The sequence below is a fragment of the Hemiscyllium ocellatum genome, chromosome 3 (assembly GCF_020745735.1).
Source record: "Hemiscyllium ocellatum isolate sHemOce1 chromosome 3, sHemOce1.pat.X.cur, whole genome shotgun sequence".
NCBI lineage: Eukaryota > Metazoa > Chordata > Chondrichthyes > Orectolobiformes > Hemiscylliidae > Hemiscyllium > Hemiscyllium ocellatum.
The window spans coordinates 16,959,747-16,972,709 of NC_083403.1; the positions used below are offsets into that span (position 1 = coordinate 16,959,747).

Below are 12,963 nucleotides of genomic sequence, written 5' to 3' on the forward strand. Positions count from 1 at the left end.
TGATGGCTTACAATTCAATCTCAATAATTTTAACCATGACAACTATCATCCATGTCATAACAACCCATCTGACTCCATAATCCAAATTTCCCTTCAGGCAAGAAAAACTATTCTCCTTGTTCAATTTGGTCTTCCCAAAACCCACAGCAATAAGTCTGACTCTTAAATGCTCTTTGAAATGGCCAACACACTATTCAGTACAAGGTCAATGAGAGATGGGCGATAAATGCTTATCTTGTGAGCAATGTCTACATATCATTAAAGAATAAAAGTGAAGCAATAGATCATTTTTTAATAATAAATTTGTTCCTTACAATTTCAAGTCACTTTTGCACTGAAGATTTGAATTTAGTTAATCTGATTCAAAACCTCTGACTTCTAAAAGGAACAGCGTTTAGACAGTTCTGCTAGAACGCCATAGTCGTGTTCCAGTGAAACTTCACTTAAGAGAAATAATAGGGCTTCTGGGAAAAAAGTGGGATTAAGAGGCAGACCATTAAAAAAAAACACTTATGATTGCTCAAAATCACCTAAGTATTGCACAGCCTGATTGGAGGTTTAAATCACATTTATTAATGAAACAAAAGTAAACTTAACACATAACACTGAAAAATATTAACGCAGGTACTGAGGGTCGTCACCATCATCAACATCCTCAGGTGCAGTTTTGGTTGTAGAAGTGGATGGCTGTCATTGATTGTCTTTTGACTGTTTCTTGGGAGTTGAAATAAAAAAAGATATCCAGTTGCTGCTGCTGCTTTGCACTTTTCCTTCGGTGTTGAAGAGGCTGTTCATAGGATGCCAGGTGATACCTAACTGAATTAACTTCTACCCTGCTGCATTCTGCATTGTAATCGTTGTCCTCTAAGAGCTATAACTGCCACTCAATTTCCCACAGGATAGAAGACAAGAGAGCAGTGGTGCTGCATCCTGGACTTCATTGTTTTCATCTCCAACTTCCACTTCCCCCTCAGCAACAAGCTGTTGTAGAGCAGTTGTAGAAAGATCTTCACAGTGGGACGCAAGCAGCTTTTTTTATCATCCTCACTTGCCACTTTTTAAGGCCAACCTGCTTTGTAAGGGCAACACAATGCTCTTGATTTTTGGGAACTCCTCCTACAGTTCACATCCTTCAAAACCTTGAAAATAAAAACCTGGGAGAAGATGCCACCAAACTGTAGGCAGGCAGTCCTTACTAACCTCCGAAGTAATGCAAGTATCATTTTTGATGTTGAAGCTCTTTGAAAATTGAAGAACTCTGGCTTTATGATGTCCATCAGTGGCTGTAATCAGCCTCTCGAATGTGCATCTTAAAGAATAAGCTTTAAAAGCTGAGATTGCATCCTGGTCCATTTGTTGTGTTCAGAGGTAGAAATAGCATAGAATCCTTACGGTGTGGAAACAAGCCATTTGGCCCAAGAGGTCCTCAAGAGTAATCCATCCAGACCCATTCCCCTACTCTTATCAGCCGACATTTACCCCTGACTAATGCACCTAACCTACACATCCCTGAACACTAGGGGTAATTTAGTATGCCCAATTCACCGAACCTAGGAGAAAATTAGGACTGTTAATGCTGGAGATCACAGTAAAGAGAGAGTATGGTGCTGGAAAAGCACAGCAGGTCAGCAGCATCCAAGGAGCAGTAGAATTGACATTGTGGGCATAAGCCTTTCATCAGATCATCGATTCTCCTGCTGTTGGGATGCTGCCTGACCCACTGTGCTTTTCCAGTGCCACACTCTTGACACAATTCACCTAATCGCCACATTTCTGGATATTTTCAAAAAGCTCACCAATGGTGACAGGATGGCTTGGCACATTATCCAGGATGACAAGAGCCTCGAAATTCAAAACTTTTTCTGCAATACTGCCTAAAAACATCTTCCAAAAAATCAATGAGTTTGGAAAAGATTCGCCAGCCATCCAACCTTGTTCACTTGACCTGAAGGAGACATCTAGAGTGGACTTAATGTAACCCTTCAAGGCTGGTGAATTGGTAGAGTAGTACACCACCATAGACTGAAGCTTTAAGTCACCACTGGCATCAGCACCCAGCAGCACGTTAAAGCCTCGAGTTTGTGCTTCATTCTTAGAAACGTAGGTTCTTGCTGGCATTTACTTCCAGTATAAACCTGTCCCATCCAAATTGAAGATTTGATCTAAGGTGTAGCCTTCGTCGTCAATACTTTTTACTATGGAAGGAAATGTCAGCACACACACTGTCTACACAGGCAGATTCACCAATTAACCTTACATTATGGAACGCCCAGTGGTTCTTAAAACCAGCAAACCACCCACTGCTAGCACTAAAGGCAGCACATCTGCAAGATGAGCATTTTTCTTTAGATCTTCATAAAAGAAGACTTTCTCATACAGTGAGAAAGGTTGTCCCTGATCACTTTTTTTTTGTTCGATCTCTATCCAAACACTTAGCCAAAGGAACTGGAGATAGAAAGGCTTGTGTGACCTCAGATGTGCTGGCACTCAGACTTATTCCAGCAATACAGCCTGCTTTAATCTTTTCAGCATTGACTCTTATGGCGCACAAGGTAGACTTTCTCAGTCCTGTTAAGTGAGTTACATCACATATTCTCTCCTTACACTCAAATCACTGTGATATCTAGCTTTTCTTCCAGTGTTGACAGCCTTTTATATTCACCACCTGCAATTCTATCACCAGGATGCTTCTTATTAAGGCTGTCATTATGCCACTCATTCTTTTAAAAAAAAGTAGTGGGCCTTTCACAGAAAGCTGCCCTGTTGGCAGCAGACACCAGTGCCTGCTCAGGACAGCACTAATACTGGTTTTGACACCGGTGTATGCACAGAACAGTGTGGAGACTTTGGTGTGGACATTGGCACATGTGAAATGAAGTACACCACTAAATAATCATTGCTAGAATCACGCTACTGCAAAGATGTAAGCATTCTCCAAACTCCTATTTCTTAATTCCTCAGCAATGTTATAAAGCAAATTAAGCTGGCCGAATACTTTATCCGAGAACTGTCTGTATCCTACAAAAGGTGTAACAGGGTGTAGTTGTTAGTTATTGCAGGTTAAAAACTTTAACAACTTGCACTTTTTAGTAAGCATTAAAATTTTCTTATATTTCTAATCAACTGTAGTTAGTTATTAGAAAAGACCATTCTAAAAAGAGTCAAGGCATGTGATTGCTTGACTGCAACATGAAATCAATATTCAGAAAGCTATCTTACAAAATGTTGAGATTCTTTCCTCCCTAGTTTAGTTATAAGTCAGAAGTGGAAAATGGTGAGCTATGTACATAGATCTTTCAAAGAGAACTTTACAGCAACTACTTAAAATCAAACCCTGAGCTTTAAAAAGTACAGAGAGTGAGGACAGCTAGCTTTGTTCTCAAATGTTTCATGAGTTCCCAGCATCGATAACAAGCCTCATTCACCACTGGTGAGGACAAGAATTTTGTTGTATATAATTTGCGCCATGTAAGCTGGCAATATGAAAACGGCAACATTCAAGCCGCAGTGTTCCAAGGAGTTGCTACATTTGAATGATCAGAACATCAACATTCAATACTGCAAAGAAAAACACAGTCAGGCCTATTGCGAGGTTTTCCTTGGTCAAGTGTTCAAGTGTTACTTAACAGTCAGTTTATTCAGTTGATTGGAAAGAGAAGGTTCTTAACTCTGAGCTGCTAGTCAGTCAGACATTTAGGGGCAGGGAAAAAAAAGAGGATACATCTGAAAAGGTGCTGCTATAGCAGCTTCTGAGCCATTTGGACTAAAGGGAATCAGGAGGTGCAGCTAAATATTGAGATTCGGGCTCAGGAAAAGCCCTTGGAGCCCTCAGGGTTTAGAGGATGTGATGTGCCAGCAGTTCAGCACAGTTGAAAATGGACGTAAAGGAAACTCAAGCAGTTTCCACTTTGGTGCGGCAGGGCAAATTAAAAATTTGGAGAAATGAAAGGGTGTGGACTGAAGCTTGTGTTAAAGTTAAAGCTAAAGTTGTGCCCATAAGTGTTTATAGAATTCAGGGAAGCTCAGACACAGGAATGGATGATGGACCAACTTGAAAAGGTTCAGAAAAGATTTACAAGGATATTGCCAGGGTTGGAGCATTTGAGCTATTTCAGGAGAGGCTGAACAGGCTGGGGCTGTTTTCCCTGGAGCGTCAGAGGCTGAGGGGTGACCTTATAGAGGTTTATAAAATTATGAGAGGTATAGCAAGGGTAAATAGACGAAATCTTTTCCCTGGGGTCGGGGAATCCAGAACTAGAGGGCATAGGTTTAGGATGAGAGGGGAGAGATATAAAAGAGACCCAAGGGCCAACTTTTCATACAGAGGGTGGTATGTGTATGGAATGAGCTGCCAGAGGAGGCTGGCACAATTGCAACATTTAAGAGACATTTGGATGGGTATAGGAATAGGAAGGGTTTGGAGGGATATGGGTCGGGTGCTGGCAGGTGGGACTAGATTGAGTTGAGATATCTGGTTGGCATGGACGGGTTGGACCGAAGGGTCTGTGTCCATGCTGTACATCTCTATGACTATGACTCTTTGTGAGCAGTTGTTGAGAGAATAATTGATAAAGTAGCTTTTGAGAGAGATCCAAAGCTAAGATGTTGGAATCTTGTTACTTAGTTCTATTAGTAAGTAGTTGGCATCTACTACTTTGTCAACTTTAAAAAAGGTTACTGGTAGATTGCCAAAAATTATGTAATGATCTGGCTGTCTGATCAGGGGTTATAACACACTATTGACACTATTACCAACATCTTAAATGTTTTTAAAAATGGAATGTTACCAGTATTTCTTGCAATCCCTTCAACCGAATGCATGTCTAGACCATTTCAGAAGGTAGTTAAGAGTCAACCTCATTGCTGTGGGTGCAGAGTCATGTATAGGCCAGCCTAAGTTAGGATGGCACATTTCCTTTTATTAAGAACATTAGTGACATTACAATAGCTGTGTCTCCTGTAAGGCTTACGTTGTGTATGGAGAAAGATGTATGTGCACATTTTGTGAAACACTGTCAGGAAAATACATGGTAGTGCCCAAAGCAGCATAAAAGAAAAAAAAAATCAATAAATATAGCAAATGGGATTTAAGTCACTAGCAGTACAGTCAGATATACTACACCTGTGTTTTGTATGTGAATGGTGTGCGCTTTGAGGGTGTGTCAGCCAGTATTTGCTTTTATGACGATTAACAAACAGTTATACGGTAACCATTAGACTAGTTTTTATTTCCAGATTTTATTTAATTAGTTTATTTCACCATCTGCCAGTGTCGTGGGATTCAAAATATGTCCCAGAACACTAGCACTGGGCTCTGGATGATCAGTCCATTGACTGAATCATTAAACAACTGCATCCCTCTAATCTACATTCTTTAATTTGAAAACTACAAAAGTTGCTCAATTGTTTGAATATGCAATATCAGGTAAATCAAAAAATATTACAATAAATGACAGCTCAGAAACAACATTGCTTACTGTGCTCATCATTGTGTATTTCAACCAGATTGGCAGGTGTGCAGGAAAGGCCATCAGGAGATGGTGATGTATCCAAATGCAAGGTTACATTAGAAGGCAGTGTTTCCAACTCTTCATTCTCCTCCACAGATTGTGACAGAAAACTGGTTTAAACAGCAAAAGACAAGTTTATAAAAATATGTATTAAAATAAAAAGGTGTACGTACGAACTAAAAATGAAATGGGAATCTACTTACATGGAATAGTTATTTTGCTGTAAGATCTCCTTTATTCTGCGTTGAAAGATCCTTTCACTCTCTGTAAGATGTACAAGTCCACGGTCTACAAATAACAGCATAAAACCTAACATAAGAATGTTTCCCTTTAGGGAGCAAAAGGAGTGTCAAACAAACTTATATTGGTGATCACATGGTCACTAGACTTTGTGTATTGCACCCCAAGAAAAGCTGCAATAAAAAGATTGCATGGCCTGGATTTGGATTATTTTGCCATAAAATGGTATTTATAATACTGAGGTTGTCATTGGATCAGTGACCCTCAACTTTCTTGTATAGTAAAGGGCACAACACATAATTAGCTCTGCCAAGTCTATGTGAATGAAGAAAAGATGCTCTAGAAGCAACTTGTTGCATCAAAATATTATTTGGGGAAGAAATCTAGAATCTGCAGTTGACAGTTATGTTTTTGATACACAACATCCAGTACACTTATAGGAAATCCAACCAAACTAGTCCATACTGGCATTTACATTCTATTTGAGCCTCCTCCCATTTTTTCTGATTTAACAATTAATCAGAATAATACTCCATTCCATTGGCTCTCACATGCTTAACTAGCCTCTCATTACATATTTCTACATTACTCATCTCAACTACTTTCTACAGTAGGGATCACTTCACCACTCTGTTGTTTGGGACTATGTGGAATGAAACACCATAGAAGGAAAAAACACCCAAAGATTTAACCTCAATTTCAAAGAAAAATTCAGCTTTCAGAACAGTGAAATGTTTCTCCAGACTATTAAGTTGGAGCCTTATTTGTCAATTGTTTAAATCTGCATTACTATAAGCTGTATAATCTTTAGTTTCCTAATTTAGTTAAGAATGATTAGCAGCTCAGTGCATCAATAACCTTTTGAATTGACCATGGTATTTTCATCTTTAAATAGCTGCAGACCATATCAAATTTCCCCTGAAGAAATTTAAGAGAGAGAAAAAAAAAATTAAGGTTTTAGTTCATCCTCCAAATGGGGAATTTTTCTGACAGAAATGGTATTAACTTTTAAGCAGCAATGTTACGAATTTTATTAAATACCAGATGAGGTATACAACATGCAGGAGATACAATACCATCAAAGTCAAATTTTACCCTTGGATCCATAAGCAGTCAAGGAGGAGGACCAATTCCAAACAACAAGAGATCAGTGTTAAAAAGCTTGCCCAAAGGCAATTCACCTCAACCTGGTGTAACCCAAAACAGACCACCTTCCTAACCTGGACATGTGTAGAAAGACTGCTTCCCTGGGAACAGCCTGATGACAACGCAGGTAGTGTCGTGGGACTGGAAAGTAATAATTGGTGTCAGCAGAAAAAGGTCACACCTGTACAGTGACAGATTATTTCTACACTGAGATCATGTTTGGGGATCTAAAGTTGCAATATGGGCTGTAAAACACTTTAGTCAATAATTAAAAAAAATGTGAACAGAACAGCCGTGCTTTCATGAAGGTGGTTTCGATGCATCATGTAAACCTCTTGCCAAACTCCTCTACTTATTCAGAGGAACCGACAACTGAGTTGAAATACTTCCAGTTGGTTAATCATAATCACATGAACAAGAAAGGTGGTTGATCATTTCTACAGGTGACTATTCTAATGCACTTTGGTCATGTTCCCATTATCTACCCTCGGAGGTTAACTCATTCTGCTGGCCATGCACTAACCTACACCAAGTCTGGTTCATCCAACATCTTTGTATTCATTGAGGCGCTGTTTGAGTAGGGATCAGTCAATGTTCAATTTAATAGTGTTCCCAAACATTTCAATGTTCTTACCATTCTCTCTAACTTATGAGATATAGAGGTGAAATTAGTACCTCTCTAATTCTGATCATGTGCGCACTTGACTTTAATTGCTTGACCGATGGCGAGCTTTACAGCTGCTTGATAGCTCAAGAATTCCTTCCCAAAATCACTACTTTACATCTCTTTGCTTCATTAAGCTATGCCTTAAAACTGACCCCTCTCATGGGGTTGATAATTCTCTAAGAATGTCCTTTAGGAATTAATATTTAATCTCATAGATAGTCATGGTTGAGGTGCTGGAAGACCAGAGGATGACTAACGTGGTGCAACTGTTTACCAAGGGTGGTAAGGACAAGCCAGGGAACTAAAGACCAGTGAACCTAATGTCGGTGGTGGGCAAGTTGTTGGAGGGAATCCTGAGGGACAGGATGTACGTGTATTTGGAAAGGCAAGAGCTGATTAGGGAGAGTCAGCACGGCTTTGTGAATGGGAAATCATGTCTCACAAACTTGACTGAGGTTTTTGAAGTAACAAAGAGGATTGATGAGGGCAGAGGGGTCGATGTGATCTACATGGATAAGGTGCCCCACGGGAGACCGGTTAGTAAGGTTAGATCTCACGGAATACAGGGAGAACTCATCATTTTGATACAGAACTGGCTCAAAAGGTAGAAGAGAGAGGGTGGTGATGGAGGGTTGCTTTTCAGACTGGAGGCCTGTGACCAGTGGAGTGCCACAAGGATGGGTACTGGGTCCACTACTTTTTGTCATTTACATAAATGATTTGGATGTGAGCATAAGAGGTACAGTAGTAAGTTTGCAGATGACACCAAAATTGGAGGTGTAGTGAACAGGGAAGAAGGTTACCTCAGATTACAACAGGATCTGGACCAGATGGGCTGAGGAGTGACAGATGGAGTTTAATTCAGATAAAATGTGAGGTGGTGTATTTTGGGAAAGCAAATCCTAGCGAGACTTATACACCTAATGGCAAGTTCCTAGGTAGTGTTGCTGAACAAAGAGACCTTGGAGTGCAGGTTCATAGCTCCTTGAAAGTGGAGTCACAGGTAGATAGGATAGTGAAGGCGGCATTTGGTATGCTTTCTTTTATTGGTCAGAGTATGGAGTACAGGATTTGGGAGGTCATGTTACGGCTGTACAGGACATTGGTTAGGCCACTGTTGGAATATTGCATGCAATTCTGGTCTCCTTCCTATCAGAAAGATGTTGTGAAACTTGAAGGGGTTCAGAAAAGATTTACAGGGATGTTTCCTGGCTTGGAGGATTTGAGCTACAGGGAGAGGCTAAACCAGCTGGGGCTGTTTTGCCTGTAGCGATGGAGGTCGAGGAGTGACCTTATACAGGTTTATAAAATTATGAGGTGCATGGATAGGATAAATAGACAAAGTATTTTGCCTGGGGTTGGGGTGTCCAGAACTAGAGGGCATAGGTTTAGGGTGAGAGGGGAAAGATATAAAAGAGACCTAAGGGGCAACTTTTTCACACAGAGGGTGGTGCATGTATGGAATGAGTTGCCAGAAGTAGTGGTGGAAACTGGTACAATTGCAACATTTAAAAGGCATTTGGATGGATATATGAATAGGAAGGGTTTGGAGGGATATGGACCAAGTGCTGGCAGGTGGGACTAGATTGGGTTGAGATATCTGGTCGGCGTGGATGGGTGGGACAGAAGGGTCTATTTCCATGCTGTACATTTCTATGACTCTGACTACTGGATACTGCTGTGATGAAAACCTGGGAGACAAACTATATAAACATTCTTTGAGCAGTTTAAATCATTTATTGTTTAAAAAAAAACAGATGAGAGAAGGCAGGCTTTGGCCTTGCAGGATGTTTGCAGCTGGAAAGGCTGTGATAAAGCCTCCAAGAAGGTATCCAGCCAGACTTGGCAACCTTACTCTTTCCACCAAAGCTTTTTGGCTTGTCTTGAACATTGCCTGGTGTGGCTGCATCAAGTTTTAGTTTGATAATGTTCCTGTGAAGTGCTTTGGCTGTTTTATATTGACAAAGGCAATTTATTAATGCAAATTAATGTATCAACTCATTCAGAAAGTCCTGGAGAAACTCAACAGGTCTGGTGACATTTGTAGAAAGTTATTGTTTCAAATCCGGTGATTCTTTGTTACTTTCAGATTGTGTCAGGCTTCCAGCATCTGCAGTTCTTTGCTTTTATTGTAACAACGCATCATTGTGCTCAAATTTATTGTTCATGATGAGAATTGTTAATAACTTGACTTGCAGGGAAATCAGATGCTCGCCTTAAATCACAAGATCTTCATTCCTCACTGGTCATTCCATCAGAGTTGACCCACACGACTCATTTTTCCAGCAACAACCCAACTTTTTTTTTTGCACGAACACAAGTAGAAGATATCAGAGGGAGAAGTGACAGATTTGGATGTGCTGAGATACATTTCTGTTATGGTTTTGGTAATTGTAAATCAATCTTGAATATAAGTCACAAGAACAGAGTACCCATGTGATTATTTTATCCATAGAGCATGGAAACAGACCCTTTGATCCAACTAGTCCACACAAACCATGTTCCCAAACTAAACTAATCCCACCTTCCAGCATTTGGTGCATATCCCTCCAAACTTTTCCCATTCATGTACTTATTACATTTAAAATGCTTCTGTATAAGTGTACATGCATCTATCACTTTCTTTGATATTTCATTCCACTGTGTAAAAAGATCATCCTCATGTCCTTTTAAAAATTTTTTCCCCTTCTCACTTTAAAATCATGCCCCTTAGTTTTGAACTTCCCCATAGGGAAAAGACCTTTTCCTATCACCTCATGATTTTATAAACCTCTAGAAGATCACCCCTCAGCCTCCTACACTTCAGTCATAAAATGTTCCAACCTATTGTTATAATTCAAATCCTTTACTCCCTGTAATATCCTGGTAAAACTTTTCTAAACCCTCTCCAGTTTAATATCTTCCCTCTAAAAGGACAACCAGAACTGCACAAAGTATTCCAGTAGAGGCCTCACCAATACCCTACACAACCTCAACATGACATCCTAACTCCTATACTCCAAAAGGTCTGAATGATGAAGACAAGCATGTTGAACACCTTCTTGACCACTCATGTCGACCTGTTACAGGAATTTCACAGAATTACATTCTTGAACCCAAAGGCCTTGGTTCTACAATACTATTTAGGGACCGACTATTTACTGTGCAAGTCCTGTCCTTGTTTGTTTTATCCAAATTACCCTCCACCTACCCTCCTCAACCCCCTGAGCCAACTGATCAAGATCCTTCTGTAGTCTAAGATATTCATCTTCACTGTCCACTAAATCACCAAATTTGATGTCATCCACAAACTCACTAACCATGCCTCCTATTTTCTCATCCAGATCATTTATATAAATGACAAACAAAAGTGCACCCAGTACAGATCCTTGTGGAGCACTGTTGGTCAAAGGCACCGTTTGTCCAAAACAAAAGCCCACCACCACCACTCTGTCTCTGACTGTGAAGCCAATTTTGTATCCAACTAGTAAGCTCACCTCAATCACATTTGATCTCCCTATCAGAACTTTTGAAAAGCTTTACTAAAGTCCATGTAAAACAACATTTACCATTCTGCCCTCAATTGTTTGGTTACTTGCTCAAAAAATTCAGTTGTTATGTCTGTTAGGCATCATTTCCCTTTCACAAAACCACACGGACTATCCCTCAAATCATTCCTTGTGTCTCCAAATGCACAAAAAAAACCTTATCTTTGAGAATCCACCACCAATGTCACATTCACAGATCTATAGTTCCCAAGTTTCTCTTTACAGCCCCTCTTAAATAAAGGCACAGCATTAGCCACTCTCCAGTCCTCCAGCACCCCACCCATGGTTATAGATGATATACAAAGTTTTTGCTAGGGGCCCTGCAAATTCTTCCCTAACTGCCCACAGCACCCGGAGATAAATATGTTTTGAAGATTTATTCCTCTTTAATGTTTTCTAAGACCTTCACAGCGCTTCCCCTTCTGCAAGATGAACGGTTTTCAAAATATCCATACTTTTTAGTTTTCTAGCTTCCATTTCTTTCTGCTCTAACAACTAACGTGAATATTCCTTTCAATATTCAGTTAATATCGCTCCCATCGGAGGTTCAAAACAAAGATGACCTCTATCTTTAAGGGATCTTTCTCTCTCTCTCGTTGCTCTTATTTGCACTTGTAGAATCTCCTTGGATTATCAAGGCTCTCATACACCCTCTTTGACTTCCTAATTTCTCTGAAAAATGTCCTATGCACTTTATACTCTTCAAGAGATTAATTTGAATCCAGTTGTCTAAAATTTAATATGATTTATTTTTATTCTTGACTAGAACTTTAATATCTTTATTCATCCATTACTCCCTAATTTTACCAGTCTTGCCTTTCACTCTAAAGGGAACGTTATGCCTCTGAACTCTCATTATCACACTTTTGAAAACTTCCCACTTATTAGACATCTCTTTACCTGCAAAGGGTCTGTCCAATCAACTTTTGAAAGTGGTCTCGTACTATTAAAATTTGCTTTACTCCAATTAAGAACTTGAAATTTAAGTGGAAGGCTTATCCTTTTCCACAACTAGTTCCAGAAGGTTGTGCAGCTGTAAAACAGTTACCTTGTGAATCAGGTGACTCAATCTGAGAGGGCATATTGTTCTCACGGCGACGCTGTTTCTCATCATCCCAAATGGCCTGCAAGCCAGGGTTTCGGCCAATCTGAGCTAAAAACAAAAAATGGAAGATAGTCAAACATTCCTATTCCAAAGCCAACTGGATCACAGCTGTGTATTACAACAGACACTTGGTTCACTTTTGGAACATTATGTGCAATTCTGGTCACTTTCCTATCGGAAGGAGGTTGTGAAACTTGAAAGAGTTCAGAAAAGATTTACAAGGATGTTGACAGGATTAGAGGATTGGAGCTGTTTTTCCCTGGAGCGTTGGAGGCTGAGGGGTGACCTTATAGAGGTTTATAAAACCATGAGCTACATGGATGGGACATATAGACAAATCTTTTCACTGGAGTGGGGGAGTCCAGAACTAGAGGGCATAGATTTAGGGCGAGAGGGGAAAGACATAAAAAAGGGACATGAGGAGGCAACTTTTTCAAGCAGAGGGAGTGCGTGTATGGAATGAGCTGCCAGAGGAAGTGGTGGAGGCTTGTACAATTTCAACATTTAAAAAGGCATTTGGATGGGTATATGAATAGGAAGGAATTGGTGGAATGTGGACCAAGTGCTGGCAAATGGGACTAGATTAGGTTAGGTTAAGATATCTGATCGGCATGGACGAGTTGAATCGAAGGGCCTGTTTCTGTGCTGTACATTCCTATGACTATGTAGGTATTCAACTTAAGAATTAAATACAGCACTTAAAATCCTTATGATGGCCTATTAATGACAATGTGGAAAATTGGCCAAGTATGTCCTGCTCAAAATGCA

General features: G+C 40.0%; 1 protein-coding gene across 1 annotated transcript in view; it reads right to left on the bottom strand.

Annotated features, from left to right (window-relative positions):
* Positions 1 to 12,963, bottom strand: part of rev3l (REV3 like, DNA directed polymerase zeta catalytic subunit) — a 213,889-nt gene that overhangs the window by 106,135 nt on the left and 94,791 nt on the right. Inside the window, exons 7-9 of the mRNA XM_060848723.1 lie at positions 12,139 to 12,243; positions 5,714 to 5,798; positions 5,478 to 5,620 (exon numbers count right to left, since the gene is read on the bottom strand). Coding sequence (XP_060704706.1) covers positions 5,478 to 5,620; positions 5,714 to 5,798; positions 12,139 to 12,243 — 333 coding nt within the window. The remainder of the gene's footprint in view (positions 1 to 5,477; positions 5,621 to 5,713; positions 5,799 to 12,138; positions 12,244 to 12,963) is intronic.